The sequence below is a fragment of the Microtus pennsylvanicus genome, chromosome 2, assembly GCF_037038515.1.
Source record: "Microtus pennsylvanicus isolate mMicPen1 chromosome 2, mMicPen1.hap1, whole genome shotgun sequence".
Taxonomy (NCBI): Eukaryota; Metazoa; Chordata; class Mammalia; order Rodentia; family Cricetidae; genus Microtus; species Microtus pennsylvanicus.
Genome location: NC_134580.1, coordinates 22,545,651 through 22,564,366, shown reverse-complemented (window position 1 = coordinate 22,564,366; position 18,716 = coordinate 22,545,651). Strand labels below are relative to the sequence as shown.

The following is an 18,716-nucleotide window of genomic DNA, read 5'->3' as shown; positions in this document are numbered from 1 at the left end:
ACACACACACACACACACACGAGTGCCTGTGCTTGTGCATCAGCAGAGAAGTATGTGCATGAATGGAGTGTGCTTGTGGTATATATTCACACGTGTGTATACGTGCACATGTGTAGGCCAGAGAGGCATGACAAACATTCTGCTCTGTCAGTCTCTGCCTTCTCCCTGGAGGAAGGCAGCCTGGAGTGAGGTGGACAGCCAGCAAGCCTCAAGCCTTAGTCACCCTATTGTCTCTGTCTCCTGCTCTGCTGCAGGTACAGGTGTGCTTGACCCACGCTTGGCTTTTTACATGGGTGCTGGGATCCGAACTCTGTCCCCCATGCTTGCGTACCAGACACATGTAACAGCTGAGCGTGACTCCAAGCCGTTGTCTGTGCTGTTGAAAGCAGACAACTCTGCAGAGGACTCCTGGGTTCTCATTCAGTCAGTGGGGCTGCCTAGGCCGACCGACGTCCATATTTCTTTCTTCCCTGTTTTCTCCTCAATTAATGCTGTGATCAATGGCTACCTCCCAGAATGGACTCCCTTCAAGCCTCTCCCCAGAACTTTCTTTCCCCCTTGAGATCCCTCTCAAACACCTTGTCTATTCTGACATATCCTCTGAAGGGATGCGTAACTGAAAACATTTTAACACTCTAAGTGATGTTCACCGTGTTGCAGGGCTTCCTTTTACTGACAACGTTTTCCTTTTGATCCTCTCACATAGAGACCAATTCTCTAGTGGCCAATCTATGCCAGGATGGATGAATTTTCTCCAACAACACTTCTCCTTTTCACTCTGCCCGCTGGTCATCTATTTGATACCATGAGGTGTGCAAACAGTTTGGCGATAATAGGCCTTCCAACTTCTGCTGTTCAGAAAGACTGTCAAAAGCTGACAAGTCTGATCCTAAATATTTCCATGTTGATTTAAGTCTGCTCAGTGAGAGATACCAGCAAAATTCAAAGGAGTTTGGTTTTCAAGTAAATCGCCTAATTATCAAGTAAAATCAAAATCCATTTTATCTCCTGGGTGAGCACCCCCTGTCGGAAGTGTCTTAACAGAGAGATTATTATCATAAACAAGACATTCCTTGGTGAGCGTGGAATGTGTGTGAGAGCTTACTGCACAGATTTTTAAATGACAAGAAAATTATTTATTTCTTTCCTTCTAATACCTTTCCCTCACAGATATCTTAAGGAAATTATGTAGCTAAGCTGTAAAGCATGTAATCTTAGTTTATAGCTGAACAGGCAGATATCCCATGTCAACCTCCCTCTCAGAGCCTTAAAATAGTCAATGGAGAAGCAGTACTAAGTTTTTTCTGCCATCAGGATGTGGTGGCCCCTCATATGGTTCTGAACATTTCTGGAATGCAGAGCTTCGTGCCAAAATGAGATGGTACTTGGGCACAGACGGACGCTCTGCAAGGAGCTATGCCGTCCATATTCAGTCTGTATTTGTCTGCCCCGGGCTACTGTTACCAAAAATACAAGCTGCCAGTATTTTCGGAGATCTTCTGTCAAATGTATAAACCAGATCTTGTGTTAGGTTACATGACATTTGCACGAATCCCTTCCAGATGCTCGATGTCACAGAGAGAACGTCTTCTGTTGTTTGGGATTCATCAAAGCCGCATCCCCTGTGTTTGCATGTGACTGGGTACCCCAGGATATGAATGCTAAAAAGAGCATACACACATATGGCGTTCTTTAGAGCAAATAAACTTCACCACATTGATCGTGAGATGGAGACGGACTTGGGAATACATGTGTCAAATTTGAGGTAGATGTTCCCAAAGAGTCCTGTGTGGAGCTTGTTTTCTGTCCTGCATTTAACGTTTGATTACTGAGAGCTGGAGAAACAATCACATTCCAGCAAAGCCAGTAGATCCTGCCAGCACCCATTCATACTGGTTATCTCCAGGTGCTAAAAATTGTGATTTACACCCTCTCACAGGTGTTCAAGTACGTTTTCATTTCTCTAGGCTAAACCCCTAGGATTGAGCTGCAGACTCTATGGTGAGCATTGTAAAGAGAAGCTGCGCCTTTTGTTTTTCTACCAGTAAAGGGTTGCTTTGCACCCTTGCCAGCATTTGGTATTGCCAAGTTTATTTTCATTGGCTTGTTTGCTTTCTCATTAACGGTGTCCTTTTAATTTTTTAATTTGTATTTATTTATCTTTAGTGTGTGTGCGTGTACACATGCATGTGCCACAGCGTAAGTGTGGGGGGGTCAGAAGATCTCCAGGGGATCAAGCTCAGGTCCCTAGGCTTGGCAGATTTAGCTTTTCCCACTGAACCTGTGATTAGAAAGGCTGAGAATGTGGTCGAGCATAGAGTACAAAATGGCAGAACTATATTTGGAGCCATTTCAAAGCAGAAATGTGGTATCACACACACACACACACACACGCACGCACACACACCACTATAGCACCTAAATACGTAAAGCAAATATTAATAGACAGGATAAAAGAAATAAAGACCAAAAGACGTAATAGTAAGGGACTTCAATACTCTTCCAAAGATGGACAGATCAACTGGAAGAAAATAAGACCATCCTGGATTTAAATATCATCTTGACCAAATAACCCAACCAACATCCACAGAATTTTCTATTCAGACACAATAGAACATGTGTATTTTTCTCATGCACACAGAACATTCTTCAGGATACACTACGTGATGAGTTACGAGACGTCTTGATTAACTGATATGGTAAAGGCTGCTCTGAGCAGCTCCACACTAGCCTCCTTCACCGTGTCCTGTTCTAGCATCTTCCTCTAAGTTGAGGGACCCATCACACTCAGGCAGTAACACAGTTCTAATGTCAGAGAAAGCTAGAAGTTACAAGATGCACATGGTCCCTTCGTTGTATAGAATGGAGTGTCCATGTAATATACCCCAGAGTTAACTCTTGGGCTCACATGTGGATCAGTATTGAAGCGCTACTATGCCTAGTGTTGCCATCGTGGAGTTTGAAGGGTTAGGTGTGCGTTTATGTGTTCACTTTTATGTTGTCATTATTTAATATTTATAATGTGCTTCATTATTCATCCACCCAAAAGCACTTTCTAATGCTGAGGCCCTGTTCTTGAAAAATAGTAGTGCTATAGACAGTCAGTAGTCTGTGTTTTATGATCAAGTGACTTATATAATAAATATCTGGAGTTTACCTAAACTTTCTGTAATAAGAATTCTCTATTTCATAACTACATTATGTATGTATTAGAACGAATATTTATTTTAAATAGTAACTTTACAATGACTTCTTTGCAGTCAGATTTTAAACTCCTTACCTGATTCATTTTCTTTCAGTAGGGTTGGACCAGCTTTCTTCACCTGTTTTAAGACCCTTGGAAAATAATTTGAGCAATTTGATGTTTCTAGGCAAGAATATTCTTAAGTATTTTATGCATTGTTTTTTTTCTCACAATGCAGGGGCAGTTCAGCATTAACTTAGCAGGAACTGGGATGAAGATATCCAACACAGCGAAGTGGCTTGCTCAGGGGAGGTATGCCTCTGTCATCATCCACAGATCCCAAGTAAGTCCCGCAGGACCAAAGAAAGAGTCTGGGAATCCCTTCTGTCCTGAGCTAGCACTAAAGGCCCCCAAACTCAGATGAAGCCCCACATGAGACCAATGGCTGGAAATTTGGTGTGTCATGAATATGCCGCATATAGTGGGATACAAGTCAAGTTTATTGATGTGCGTATAGATATACAAAATATGTGCTCCACAAACATGAACATGGATCTTAGATTTTAAACTTATGACTGGAAATGTGTGTATTTTTTTAAAGGTAGTGATTTAACTGTACTGGGTCTAGTAGCATGGATTTATAATCCCAGTTACTTGGTAAACTGAGGCAGAAGACATGTGGGTTCAAGGCCAGGCTATGGAGTGAATTCAAGGTCTGCATGGGTAATTTAGTGAGAGTTTCTCCCAGATGCAAGGGAAAAGAAGGTTGAAGTTGCCTATGACTGGTAGAGCATCACCTAGAAAGGACCACCAGACCTAAGGTTCAACTCCAAGTGTGGCAAAACTCAAAACAAACAAAGCTCCCAACAGAGACTTAGGGTCTAATATTTCAAAGTGATAGTTCAGTTTGGCATTGACTTATCTTTTTGCTTTGGTCTAAGTGAAGAAAGCCACTTAGCAAATATCCTTAGGGACTTTACAGAGATTAGGACTATCTATTTATGTGGTACTCATATTTCCTTGCCTGTCTTTATCTAGATAACACTGCCATTTTATCTATGTAAATAGCTATATGGGGAGAGGTAAATAGCTCAGTCAGTAAAGTGCCTTCCACACTGCTCCCCTGTAGCACCAGCGTTATAGATACAGGGCCAGGTCCTCATGCTTGTAAAGTCCCTAAGGATTTTGCTAGTGCAATCAATGAGTCCCACTTTCAATGAGAGTCTCTACCTCAATAAATAAGGTAGAATACTGTGGAAAAAGACAGCCAATGTCAGTCTCTGGCCTCCGTATGTGCTCACCCCCCCCCCCACAGGCACACTCCCCTACATACACAGCACCACATACCAATCCAAGTCAATATTCTGATGAAAACTGTGCACGCTCAGACAAAGTGTGTAAACCTACTGTGGTTTACTTGGCTTGAGCAGCAGCGGGTCTGAATCATAGGTTGTCCATTTCCTTCAGACCCGCACATGACCTGCCTCGGACATCAACTCTTGGTGAGGACTCCAGCCACGTGATTCAAAGCCGGTGTTAATTTTTTTATGTCTTCTGCCCAATTATCAGCTTGTATAAAAGTCTCCTTTGTTTTCTACCTCTTTACATTTTCAGGATGGAACCAAAGTCTACGGTAGATGTGGAGGGTTCTGTGGAAAATGCGTTCCCCACACGACTACGGGTCTCCCCATTCAAGTACTCTGAACATTCAGACTCTGGACACACTACCAAGGCGGGGGGTGGGGGCTGCTCTGTGAAACACACGTATCTGGTGCTCCTTTCTCACTTCTGGCTTCCAGAGACTTCCATATTAAACCCTTTTTGGTCTGGGTGCTCATCAGGGTTTCCGTCTACTTAATGTTTATAGGTTTTCAAGAGAAACATAAGAGTTATATCACTGTAGTCTGGATCATTTTTAAATGTCATAAGATATTATGGGGAATTCAAGCATGTTTGAATGAATTATACCAAGAGAATGTTACAGTTAACAGCTTGGACTGGACCATAATTATGTTCTACTGTTAAACACACACGCCAATAAACCTCTGATCAGCTTCCTACAGTACAATGAAGTGTCATTGCAATGTTAAAATAGAGCAAATGAGAGTTAGGAGAAACTATTTTAAATTACTATTAGTATAATTAAATTTCTCAGTGAATATCAAATTAGTAATTATGTCAAATAAGCATGTAGACATTATACTTCCTCCTGATATGATTTTGATTTACTGTTTTATTTTTTCCTTTAATTTTATGTATGGACTTTTGGTGCTTCAACAAAAATGATTACAAATGTAATACAAATTTTATTAGAAAAGTGCTTGTATTAAGTATTAAATAGAAAATGTGGCAAAATAGAGAAAGTATGATATATTGGGATTTGACTTTTAAAGCCTACCTCTGATTTGATTATAGTTATGAATGATCTGCTGTTTTTATAATGTTTATGTATCATTATGCCTTTATAATTCATATGTGTAACTACCCTCAAAATCTCTTTCCTCAAGATTATGTACTTTATTTTGTTAACCAAATAGAATGATCCTAAGTTTGGCTAAGCATACAATTCTGTTTTCCTGAACAACAAAAAAAAAAATTAGAGATTTTATGGCCAGGATTGCCTAGAAGAACAGGATAGATAGAACACATTTTAAAGAGAGTTATTAGATTGGTTTACATGATATAGTCTGTCTATTCCAACAACGGTTGTCTTCACACTGGAGAGTTGGACGCCCCAGCTGTCTCCATCTGGTGCTAATGGCCTGGACACTAGGAGTGATGCCGGAATGACCCTGGAGCAAGGGTGCTGGTCTTTGGGACATATGGGAAGCTGTTGTCAGAGGAAAATGACAGCCCAGTCAGTGAGTGCTCCAGACACGAAGAGGAGCAGGGAAAAGCAAACGCTTTCTCCTCTAAAGTTAAGATAGGCCTTCCAAACAGTAAACATAACAGGATAGTCTTTGAGATGTGTGTACAGGCAGTCTGCCTCAGGGTCAAGTTCAGATCCTGGCACCCTGAAGGTCACAGGGAAGCTCAGCTCCCTTCTACTGGAGTATTCTCAGAGGAAGGACATGAGTGAATGTGAAAATCCTCCTCTGTAGGTGGATTCTCAGGAATTAAGGGATATTTCAACTGGATAATTTAATTGTGTGTTATTTGATGATGGGATTTTAGAAAGCAAATTAGCAAATATCTTCCCATGTTGGCCCACCCTTAAAACATGGGCCTTACTGATGCAGCTGCCAAGAAAGACCAGGGTGCTAGTTTTTCCTCCTAGATATTTGCTAGGGCTGTATAATGTGCCATATAAAGTACCCGAGTTAAGTCAGTTGCCAATGTGGTCAAACGTTTGTGGAACTCTCAAACAGAAAGGAGATTCTGCAAATCGGCCACAGACATTAAGACAAAATAGATAGCATTTTCCAATAAACATTTCACTTATTATTAAAGTCCTGTAATTGATAAACATCTAAATAAAAGAACATATATGTGTGGCATTAGTAACCTTGTTTTCATGTTCCTTGCCTATCCAAAAGGCCTGGCCCTGGAATCTCTTCAAGGCCTCCGTGACAATGTTTTGTTCACAGTTCTGGGCAGTGAAATCTCTTCAGGACTCCATGACATGGTTCTGTTCACACTACTCCGCTGCTGTGGCCACACAGGCTTCTCATGACCAAGGCAACATGGCAGGAATGTCCACGGGAGCTTGCTGTGTCTCTGCAGGTTATGTACACGGAATACTATTGGTACTTGTGTTCAACTGACCAGACCCAATCACAGGACAAAGTCTCTGGCCATGGGCAAGAAATAATGAATTCTTCCTCAGGGCAGAGGGTCAGATACAGAAAAGTAGGCGGATCATACAATATTTTCCCAAGGCAGAGAGCAGATTGCTTTTTATGACAGAGCCATCCTTAACTTCCCTATGAATAACCAAAGTGCTCTGAAGAGTAGTTCAATCAATTATAACTGTCAAGGGCTGGGGTACAGCTCGGTAGTAGAGCCCTTTCCTACCACGTGTGAGGTCAAGGAAGAAAAACATGATAACAGGCAGGGCATTAAAGTGTTACCCTTCTCTCATGTGCAGTAACATGCAATTCTCCCTATGAGTTTATATTTATCTCATTACTAGAGTATATGGGGACGTGTGTGTGTGTCCTTGTGTGTAGATATGAGGTCTCACTGTGTAGCCCAGGCTGGCCAGAAACTCATAATTTTTACCATTCTAGTTGGCAGCATGAACCTGGGAAAATGGAGCCTAACATGAGGAACACTAAAGTCTCAGGGAATAGCCAACTTTATTTAGAGCATCAAACATTTTATATTCTGAGGTTTAAAGCGAGGTCACACGAGCAAAGGTCACATGAGTTTAGGCTGTATGCAGTCACAAGGAGAGCCTGTACTTGGAAACATCAGATGCGTAAATCCCATAGATGATGGGGAATCAGAAATAAACCTGCTTATCTTTACTGTGTCTGGGAGGGGCACCAAAGCACGTTCTAAGAACATTGTCCCATGTCACAAGAGGTCACATGATTATTGCTTCCGTGGGGGGTTTTCTCACACTCTCAGAACTCTCCTCACACAGCTCCATCCATGGACTGTGTCCCGACAATGCTCATCCTGCCTCAGCTCTGCTGGCACTGGTGTATTCTTGGGTGTCATTTCAGTGTTTGAAACAGGGTCTGGATGTGTCGCCCAGACACATTCTCATGCTGGAGTGCCTCCGCATCTCATGTACTGGGGTTACATGTGTGGATCACACACCCTGACTGGCATGTTAGGGTTTTTTTTTTATTGGAGGGCTCAGTGGCTCTGAGCAGAATGCAAACAAGGAAATAGAAGTGTGCAGTTCTCAGAGGCCGGCGCTGTCGGTTTCCTGGCTTGTTTTTTGTTTTGTTTTGGTTTTGCCCTTTACTGCATATCTCAAAGCCTTGCTGTCTACTTTGCTCAAGTGTTTTGTTTTCCTTCTATCCCAGATTCTCAGCAGACAGGATTATTCAGTATTATGCTCTGTTTTCACAAGGAAAGACATTAGAAATCAATCTCTTCAACTTCCTGCATCTTTTTTTTTCTTTTCCTGTCCCCTACTCCCAGACTAAAAAAAAAAAGAGTTCTAAATAAAAGTGAACTTCATACCCTCATCCTATGTAATCCTCACAGCAACCTTCAGGGCATCGTCTGCTCTGTCCTTGACTTAAGGACAACCTTACTTTGTCCTTAAGCACTATCAGAGACTTTATTACACAATTATAGATCCAACTGTGCATTCCTTCTGCCATTTAATATGTTAAAGATAACGTGGATATTTTTGCTGTGTTTATTTCACTTATATCTGCAATAACTTGCTCCTTTATAGTTTAGACGTGAAAAATGCGACCGACAACAGTGGCATCTACTGGCCACTTGTGACAGATGTGCTGGGGGACTTGGAATGCTGCCAAGCTCACTCCATCTTGTCTGGAGAGCTAGTCTCACCTCGCCCAGTGTTTTACATGGTTCACTTCTAGGCATCAGCGACCCAGCTCCAGGCTGATCTCTATGCCCAAACAAAATCCTTACCTTTGTCACACGCCTGTGCATGTTTTTACAGCTCGAAGGTGAGAATAGACTTAATAATATTAAATATCTCCTGACCAGAAGCAAATAAAGAATTTTTTTTGGTGTGATTTTTTTTTCTGGTGCCTTTGTTCCATAAACGAAATCAAGTTGGAACAAGGAGAGAAATGTTTTAGGACAGAAAGCAATTGTAATGAAGAAGCTTACATTAAACAAGCCCACAACTTGGGGTTTTCCTCAACCGTTGAAACAGAGATTTGAAGTAATAAACCCTAAGGTGCCCCTCTGCTGAAAGTGAGTCCTTCCTGTCCTGTGGTGAGTTTGCTGAACTGGTGAACATGGATACTGTTGCTATGCATAGAAGAGGGAAAAATGTCTCTGCCAGTAGCACAGCCAATCAGCTCACTCCTTTTACTTTGATATACGGAAGAACCATTCAATTTACAGATATTAAGGCCAAAGTAAGCTCTTTTCCCAGTCTTACACCCATTGTTTCTTTGCTTCTCAAGCAAGAAAGCCTCATTTCTCATATGGTTCTTACCCACCAGCTGTCTGGCCTCAGGGGAAATGTTTTTTTGAACCTCCGTGTTCTGAACTGCAAAGTGAACAGAGGAAAAGTCACTCTGCTTACTAGTCCGAACATAAAGGGTACGGGATTAAGCATGCTATTATTATGTGCATGGTTTTTATTTTTTAAAGTTCTCATGTTAGCTATGTCTCCTTTTTTAAAAATATAGAAGACAGTTTGGAAAGCATTTGAGCAAGCAGGGGCCCCAGGCTCCAGCTCTCCCTACTTAGAGATCATGTCGTTAGGCAGACATTAACTTTCTCTTTTTGGGATGTTAATAGCACCTATTTCATTTTGTTGCCTCAAATATACATATGTAGAATCTTGTTGCTAGGTCAGGACCTAGCGAGTTTTCATAAATGTTACCGACCTGTCATCGCCATCAACATCATGACTGATAGCATCGAGCAATTAGTTATGAACTGATCTGAAAGCTTAAAATCACCGAATGTGTGAGGCAGATGGAACCCAGGCCCCAGCAAGAGCGGAGAGGCTTTCTGCTCAGATGAACACGACAGGTCATCCTGAGCTGTCTGGGGCTCTTATCTCTGCACAGACCCCTGCTGTGCCCCTGACCTGTTCTGAATTAGGAATCGCCCTTCACCTTAGGAAGTATTAGCTTATAAATCAGATCCCAGTATTAGTCTTATTTAGCAAGTGTCAGTTTCTGCCTCTGCTCGCTTTATCTTCTAGTCTTCCTCTTGCGTCTCTGCTCTTTCTGCTTCTCTTGTTTTCCCACGCCACACAGTAAGCATCACGGGATGATCTGTCATCACCCCTTTTGGTGGTGTGTTAAGCACCCTTTCAGAAGCTCTGTCAGAAGTATAACCCAGATGGTGGAAAAGATGGTCTCAGTGTGACATATCAGTTAAGGTTTCAGACAAACCGGAACGCGGCCACCTTTCAAAGTTCCAGCAGCACAAAGGTAGCCTCAAAAGCAGACATTTTTCAAATTTCATTGTTGAGTATTGTGTTTCGCTCTTCTTTCCGTCGTTTCATAAAATGGGACCTTGAAAGAAACCCTATTTTGCTTTGATGAAATTAAATAAATGCAATAATGGGTTTTCTATACCTATGCCAAAGATGGCAGTTACAAGGAAATGTGCCAAGATGCTTCTACTTGACTCAGAGGGTGGGCATTAATCATCCATCCATCCATCCATCCATCCATCCATCCATCCATCCATCCATCATTTCCTACTTACCTGCAGTAAGCTTCCTCAAAACTCTTAATCCAAGTCCCTGATAACCACTTCTAATCTGTCAAGTGTGGTAGACTATAGGATATTTGTGTGTATTACATATTTATTATAGATATATATTGTTCTAAGAATATCTACTGTTAAAAAACTTATCTGATGAGGAATATGAGATGGACTACTCTTTGGATATAGGATCTTAACTTAGGGAGCCATATAGAGATAGATTAGCTGGATACTGTGCCTATTAAGCAGAATAATAGTAGAAAGTCCTCCCTTTGGGTCTATCACCTAGCCATTTACAGGTTTTTGATGTACTTAATAGTAGTAGGCAAGACTTCCATCTTGCAAGTGGGTTTTAAATCCAATCAGATAGTGATTGGATACTTCCATATTATTCATGCCACTTTGGCCCATTCAGTTGTGATTGTAGCAGTTCAGCACCGTGTAAGATTGCTGAGTACTGTAATCTCCTAGTAGTATCAGTACAATCTTCTGGCACTACCCAGTAAGGATGAAGCTTTCAGGTCAGTACCAGCTTGACTTTATTTTTTAATGTACCGCGATTTATCTATGTGTCATCTTTAGCAACAGAGTTCTGAAGCGTCTCCAAGACCAGAATGGAAACCATATTTGACACAATTTAGAGCCACAAGCACATAGAAAGTTACACGTCTCACAGCAGATTCAGCAAAAACTGTGGACCCAAAGTGGGAACCAGTACTGTATCAAAGATAAGGTTTATTAGTGCTTGAGGAGTTACAGATCTTGCAACAGCTTCAATTATAAAAGATATCTTTGCTGGCTAGTCACTGTATGAAGGCGTATTGCTGTGATTGGTGTAATAAAAATCTGAATGATCAATAGCTAGGCAGGAGGTATAGGTGGGATTTCCAGGGAGAGAAAGGAAGAGGAGGCGATGAATCTAGGGGCATGGGAGACACCAATGAGACATGGACGGAGTCAGACATACAGAACGAAAGAAAGGTAAAAAGCCACAGAATAATGTGTAGATTAATAAAATCAGATTAAGTTATATAAGCTAGGTAGACAAGCCTAGGGCTGGGGACCTCTCAGCCTCCTAAGTTCTAAGACTGTTTTCAGTTGTTTGGTTTCATTTCTTCTCTTTCTGCTTTTCCTCCCCCTTTATCCGAGTCTAACTCCTCTCCTCCTGTCTTCATTGTTTCCATTTCTATTTACTTTTATCATTTTCACTATTGCTCTAAAACTAATGATAGTTGTGGTTATTTTCTTTCTATTAGCAACTAATTTATCAGTACATGTCATACAATCATTGTTGACTTATTCCTTCAAACTTACTGAAGTTAAAATTTAAGGAAGAATGGAATTAGATTGGTTATTGCTGTATTCTCATAGAAGACTTATTCATTAGTTGTGGTTGCATCTGCATTTAATATTGCACATCCAGAGTGTGCTGTGGGTTATGTTCAGTGCCTAAGCACGTGACTTGAGTATTTAAGCTCTTGAGACTCACCCAGAGTCCAGTGGGGAAAACTACATCCTAACCCTACTATGACTTAGTACTATTGAGCTTTACAAATACTTCAAGTGGAATAATATAGAGGATTAAATAATTAAATAATATAGAGGACTAAAACTCTAACCAAAAGCCCTTCCTAACAGACAATTTTAATGGAGAAATATAAAAAAAATGAGGAAAAGTAAGGCAACATGATGTTATCATGTTAACGATTACATAGTAGTGTTACCTTCCAGTGAGGTAAAGAATGTGAAATATCCGACACATAATTTAAAAAATAAGTCATAATGTTAGAAGAAATCAAAGAAGACATGAATAAACTTCTGAATTAATTCAAAGAAGATTCAACTAAATAGTGGAATACAATAAGGAAAACAGTATAGGATGTGGAAGGTGACATCCATTAAGATACATAAATATTGGTAAAATAGAAATTTTGGAAATGAAAATGTATTAATCATGTTTTTTTTTAAAAAAAATATCAGTGGAAGGTCTCAACAGTAGAATAGATTAAGGCAAAGTAATTGAATCACAACATTTAAGAAACAATAAACATAAAATAAGAATATGGAAAACAAAGCCTATGAATCTCTGGGACACTAACAAAATAATAAATCATGGGTATAGAAAGAGAAGCTACAAGCTAAAAGCTTAGAAAACATTTTGAATAAATCTAGCAAAAGATTTCCCAAATAAGGCAATCAGATGGTCATCAGGCATGGGATGTGTTAGAACACCAAATAGAGCCTAGAAAAGAACCTCCACATGGCATTTTACACTTAAAACAATGAGGACACAGAACAAATACAGAATATTGAAAGCTGCAAGACAGAAGCACAAAGTTATACACAAAAGCAACCAGAAAAACAGGAAATTTCTCAACATAAATTCTAAAAACCAGGAGGGCATGGGTCAATATATTTCTCTAAAAGATAATCATTTGCAACAGTTTGAGAAGTTTCGACTATTATTATCATGGCAGGGAGTATGGCATGCATGGTGCCAGGACAGTAGCTGAGGGATTTGTGCCCTAATCCACGGACAGTAGGCAAAGCAAGAAACTGAGCCTGGTGTGGGTTTTGAAGCATCAAAGCCTGATCCCCAGTGACACAAAAGGCCACATCTACTCCAGCAAGGTCATGTCTCCTAATCCTTTCCAACAGTTCACCAACTAGGAGCCAATCATACAAACATGTGAGCTTATGGGGGTCAATCTCCTTTAAACCACCACAGATGCTATAACAGGGTCACAATGATTGTATTGGACACCACAGGCTACCCCAAGCCAGGCTGTGGTAGTCCATGCCTTTAATCCTAGCCCTTGAGAGGCAGAGGCAGATGTATATCTGAGCTTCAGACCAGCCTAGACAACAGGGCAAGTTCCAGGACAGCTAAGGCTATACAGAGAAATCCTGCCTCAGAAAGAAACAAGCAAACAAACAAAACACTCCAAACATCAAAGGCTAGTTGCCAATGATCTTGGTTATTCTACAGAACTTGATAGCAGGTCACTATTGCTGAATGCGTCACATACTAGAGTCATAGAACATGGGGAAATCAAACTTGTACTCATCTGGAAGCTTTGACCCTGGCGGCCAACTATTATAGTGCTTGAAGACCGGATGTACCATGCATGCTGCCCGAGGAGAAGTGTAATCATTAATCTTATCTATCATGAAACTTGCAAACTTACAATAATGATTTTCTTGGCTAGATATGCCCAGTGATGCAATAGTGGCTCAAACATCATGGGAGGAAGCAACGACTTTCCAAATGGAGTTAAAGCTTGTTCCATGAGATGAAACTCATTACCGGATACCATTATTGGGCCAGCAATCATACTATGGTCAGACAGGCCATGGGCCCTAGGGGAGAAACTACATTCTGCTAAATGAACATTGCATTAAATCCATTCCTAATGACGTATCACTATTCGCATGCATCAGTGTACCTCTCAAACCTCATGGGAGAAACTTTCTGCCATGGACCCTGTTGAAACAATGGTGCTGCTAGTGCCCATTTCTGGGCACAGCTGCTGCTCCTGGATCCTCCCCTGGATCTCCTATCCGTAGGTACATGGGTGTTCTGAGAGATAAAATTTAAATGTTAGTCAAATAAACTGTATATGCTTAGCAAGACAAAGATGACTCCTGAAATTCTGACCTTTGAATAAGGCTAAGAGTGAGCAAGAGGCATTCAGAAAGGAGACAAGGAGGGAATAAAGGAAGCAGAGAAAACAATCACAATTTTTAAAAAACCCCACAAAATAGATAGTAGAATGCTGTGGATAATCCTTCGGCACACTGTGAATATGTATTACTCTCGTTGGCTAATGAAAACCTGATAGGCTGGTAACCAGGCAGGAAGAAAAGGTAGGGCAGCATGGCACAGAGGACTCTGGAAGAAGGAGGGGCAGAGTAGAGGAGAAGCCGGTCAGCCACAGAGGAAGCAGGACATATAGAAAATGAGGTAACAAACCATCAGGCATATGACAAAACATAGATAAGAAATAGGGGTTATTGTGCTGGAATGATGGCTGATGAAGAGGAGGAAGAGAAGGAGCACGTCTTGCAGAAACTGCAGGAACTGGTGGATCGACTCTACTCATTTCGAGACAGCTATTTTGAGACACACCGTGTTGAGGATGCGGGACGAAAGCAGCGGGTTGTGCAGGATGAGACGGAGAAGACCCTGCAGCAGATGGAGGAAGTACTGGGTCCTGTCCAGGGTGAGGCCCAGGCTCTAATGCTGAAGGGGAAGGCCTTGAATGTGACTCCTGAGTACAGCCCTCAGGCTAAGGTGCTTCTGTCAAAGGCTGTGAAGCTGGAGCCTGAGCTGGTGGAAGCCTGGAACCAGCTGGGTGAGGTGCACTGGAAGAAAGGGGATGTCGCCGCTGCCCACACCTGGTTCTCAGGAGCCCTCACCCACTGCAAGAACAAAGTCTCTCTGCAGAACTTGTCAATGGAGCTTCGGCAGCTGCAGACCAACTCCGGAGATGAGCGTTCTCGTCATGTCATGGACAGCGTCCGGCAGGCCAAGTTGGCTGTGCAGATGGATGTTCTTGATGGCTGCTCCTGGTATATCCTGGGGAACGCATACCTTTCTCTTTATTTCCATACTGGCCAGAACCCTAAGATCTCCCAGCAAGCCCTCAGTGCCTATGCTCAAACAGAGAAGGTTGACAGGAAAGCATCTAGCAATCCCGACCTTCATCTCAACAGGGCGACATTACATAAATATGAAGAGAGTTACGGGGAGGCCCTAGAGGGTTTCTCCCAGGCGGCTGCACTGGACCCTGCATGGCTAGAGCCGCGGCAACGAGAGCAACAACTCATGGAATTCCTCACTAGGCTAACCAGCTTCCTGGAGAGCAAGGGAAAGATAAAACCCAAAAAGCTCCAGAGCATGCTGGGAAGCTTGCGTCCAGCCCATCTGGGCCCTTGTGGTGATGGGCGATATCAGTCAGCCACTGGGCAGAAGGTGACCTTGGAGTGCAAGCCCCTGAGCTCGCTGCAGCCCGGGGTGAACAGCGGTGCTGTGGTCCTGGGGAAGGTGGTGTTCAGCCTGACCGCAGAGGAGAAAGTCCCCTTCACATTTGGCCTGGTGGACTCAGACGGGCCTTGCTATTCGGTGATGGTGTATAATGTGGTGCAGAGCTGGGGCATGCTCATTGGGGACTCCGTCGCCATTCCGGAGCCCAACCTACGGCATCACCAAATTCAGCACAAGGGAAAGAACTACTCCTTCTCCAGTGTTCACGTGGAAACGCCCCTCCTGCTGGTGGTGAATAGAAAGCCACAGAACTCCAGCAGCCAAGCCACCGCCGCCGTGGCTTCGAGGCCACAGTGTGAATGGCCTGGTGGAGGGAATGTTGTGAACGGAGACTTCTCTTTCTTCTCCCTCTTCAGAGCCATTACCACCATGTTTATTCCCCTGCTTCTTCCGCTGTGCTGACTACAGGAAGAAAGAGCACTGATGGACCCGTTAGAGGAGACTTTTCCCCAAGTCCTGAGATGTTTTGACAGTTCCCAAGATCCCTGTTCTTCCCTCCTTTCTGAGTCTCATATGTATGTATATATCTTTACTATTTATTGCCAAGGGACTTAACTTTTTTATGGCTTCATTTTCGAGCTTTTTTTTTAATTTTTAGATTTAAGTTCTGATGGGTGTGGTGGGAGGCAGAGAGGAAGGTAGATCTCTGTGAGTTCAAGGCCAGCCTGATCCTGCATAGGGAGTTCCAGGCTAGCTAGGACTACATTAGTGAGACCCTGTCTCAAAAAGTTCTTTCTCTTCCTTAGGGCTGGAACAAAACTAAAATTGTTTGGGAAAAAATTTAAAAAAAAAGAAATAGGGATTATTTTAAGTGTAAGAGTTAGCTAGTAACAAGCCTGAGCCAAGCATTTAGAAATAATATTAAGCTTCAGTGTGGTGATTTAGAAGTGAGTCCCAAGATGGAAAAATCTCTGCTTACAGTAGAAAAGAATCATAATATATCCAAATTTTAGATTTGTTTAAATCCACTTTGTATGCTCATAGAGAGTCTTATATAATGCATGCTATGAGCACTATGAAAAGCTGGCCAATCCCTTTTTTAGTTAGGTAACTGGAAAAGAGAGTCTTACAAATGACTGAATGAAGTGTTTATGAGGAAGACACTAAACTCCTGAATCCTCATGTTTCAAAATAAAAAGAGTGAGATTCACAGAACTGCAAGAAAGAATGCAGAGACAGAGCGATGGGGACTTTTAGCTTTCTCTAGGAACTGGAGTCACGGGAGAGGTCTTGATCCACGCCTTAGTATACAGAACTTAATGTGTTCTGACACCAATTCCTTTGACACACATAAACACTATTAAACAACAGTGATCCTGTACCCCAAAAAGTCAAAGTTCTGTATTTGCGAATTATGGTTTCTGAAAATAGCAAATTGAAGTTAATTATTTAAAAAATAAACAAAAACTCCAGATTTGAGTCTTATAAGCAAAGCTTCCAATGTGCTGAGGGTTTGGCTGACTAGAAAGGCATGTGTTTTTGCATGTAAAAGGTCCCAGGCTCTGTCTACAGCATAGGCAGGATAAAAAGAAATGAAGAAAATCATCTCTGCATGACTTGTAGGCTTTGTAGCTAAAGCTCACACATTATAATAGGCCGTATTCTAGTTAATTGTCTAGCCCACTGCCCTCTTACATGTACTCAATATGTGGTTTTTTTTATTTATAAAAAAAATCATAGAATACTTAAAATTGAATCAAAATGAGACATCTCATCATACTGATGTCTGCCTTACAAGGCAGTGACACAGTAAGGCCAAGAGCCTGTCTGGGAAACCCAGGGTCATGACAAATGATGGAACAACAGGTCCTGATGCTCCCACTCCTTCTTGGTTTACAAAAAGGCTCCTACTTCTCTACTGAGAACTGATATCCCACCATTTCAGATGGTGAAGCAGAGGCTTCCCCTCCAGAAGGCTTTAGGTTCCATCTCGGAATCCATCTTCCTCCAAGACACTAGGTAGGTGGATAAATAATAGGATTAAGTGCTTGGATAAGGAATTTTCTAAGCCTGCCCACAAAGAAAAAGAACTTAAATGGCAAAGGAGCAGAAATAGTCATTTCTATAATAGCAGAAGGTGGAAATAGCCTCCAAGAGGTCAGGCAAGCATCCTAAGAGATATGGAGATAGCTAACATATTATCTCAGGTGCAGAATACATGAGGAGTCAACAAGAAAAACACCCAGTTTGAAGCAGGTGGAGACTTCAAGCTAGGTGTGAGCCAGGGCTGGTTTTAATGTCAACTTGCCACAATGTAGAATCTCCTGAGGAGGGCACCTCACATGGGGAATTTTTCTGATTGCCTTGACTGATGCAGAAAGACCCACTCCAGTGTGAGCAACATCTGGGAGCAACACGGATAAGAAAGGAGGCATGGAGGAAAGGAGATTACTCCCCCTTTGTTGGTTTCGCCTTTCCTCTTGCTGCTGAATTGATTCTCCATGTTGCTGCAGCCTGATTCCTTCACCCTTAACAGAATCAAGTTCTTCTAGGCTTCCAATTCTGACTGAGGACCTGCAATACTCCAGCACTCCTCTGGGTCTTTGGGTTGTGACTGCTGAGGCACCCAGCCTCCCGGACTAGCTTCCAGGTTCTCTGGAACTCCAGTGTGACAAGTCACTGTGGGACTTCTCTAGACTGCTGAGGACAGTTTCAAAGATGGAGAAACTACTGGGTATTAGGCTTTCTGTCTCTGAGGTATGAGACGACTATATTACTGCTAAAAATGAAAATGAAATTTATGCCCTGGCAATGCTGACGCATGCACGGGCAGCCCGTATATGGCGGTTCTGTTTGACTTGTCCATATTGGGTTTCATGGTCTAAGTTGATGAGGGCAACTGACCAGGTCTCTTCCTCAAGGGGGCACCAGATTTCATTACAGATGGTTGTGAGCCACCATGTGGTTGCTGGTAATTGAACTCAGGACCTTTGGAAGAGCAGACAGTGCTCTTAACTGCTGAGCCAGCTCTCCAGTCCTCTTTCCCAAAGTCTGGCATTTAGACAAAATCCAGCATTCCCTCTGAGACTTAGGAGGGTTGCTGAAAAGAGTCCTTCTACTTATCATCTCTGGCAAAAGGGAAATGCAGCTCCTCCATTAACCTATGCCTGTGGTGTCGATTAGCATATCAACATCTATTCTAACCTCTAGGCT

At 42.2% G+C, this 18,716-nt stretch overlaps 2 protein-coding genes across 3 annotated transcripts in view; both read left to right on the top strand.

Moving 5' to 3' along the window:
- The window catches only part of Adamts20 (ADAM metallopeptidase with thrombospondin type 1 motif 20), a 121,412-nt gene extending 114,740 nt beyond the window's left edge, over window positions 1-6,672 (top strand). The window contains exons 38-39 of the mRNA XM_075960443.1: window positions 3,423-3,527; window positions 4,799-6,672. Of these exons, the coding sequence (XP_075816558.1) occupies window positions 3,423-3,527; window positions 4,799-4,888 (195 nt within the window). The 3' untranslated portion in view covers window positions 4,889-6,672. The remainder of the gene's footprint in view (window positions 1-3,422; window positions 3,528-4,798) is intronic.
- A 7,868-nt stretch (window positions 6,673-14,540) lies between these two features.
- Window positions 14,541-16,264, top strand: LOC142843287 (tetratricopeptide repeat protein 5-like). 2 transcript variants are annotated; one of them, XM_075960442.1, is made up of 2 exons: window positions 14,762-15,088; window positions 15,184-16,264. In XM_075960442.1, exons 1-2 carry the CDS (start codon window positions 14,896-14,898, stop codon window positions 15,963-15,965), a joined length of 975 nt encoding a protein of 324 aa, XP_075816557.1. In that variant the 5' UTR covers window positions 14,762-14,895; the 3' UTR covers window positions 15,966-16,264. The 2 variants fall into 2 exon arrangements, with proteins under 2 accessions (XP_075816556.1, XP_075816557.1); XM_075960441.1 differs by having other exon boundaries at window positions 14,541-16,264.
- Window positions 16,265-18,716: the final 2,452 nt, after the last annotated feature.

Bases quoted from the DNA above. Each gene is read 5' to 3' on its own strand.
- LOC142843287 (XM_075960441.1), top strand. From the start codon at position 14,541: ATGATGGCTGATGAAGAGGAGGAAGAGAAGGAGCACGTCTTGCAGAAA.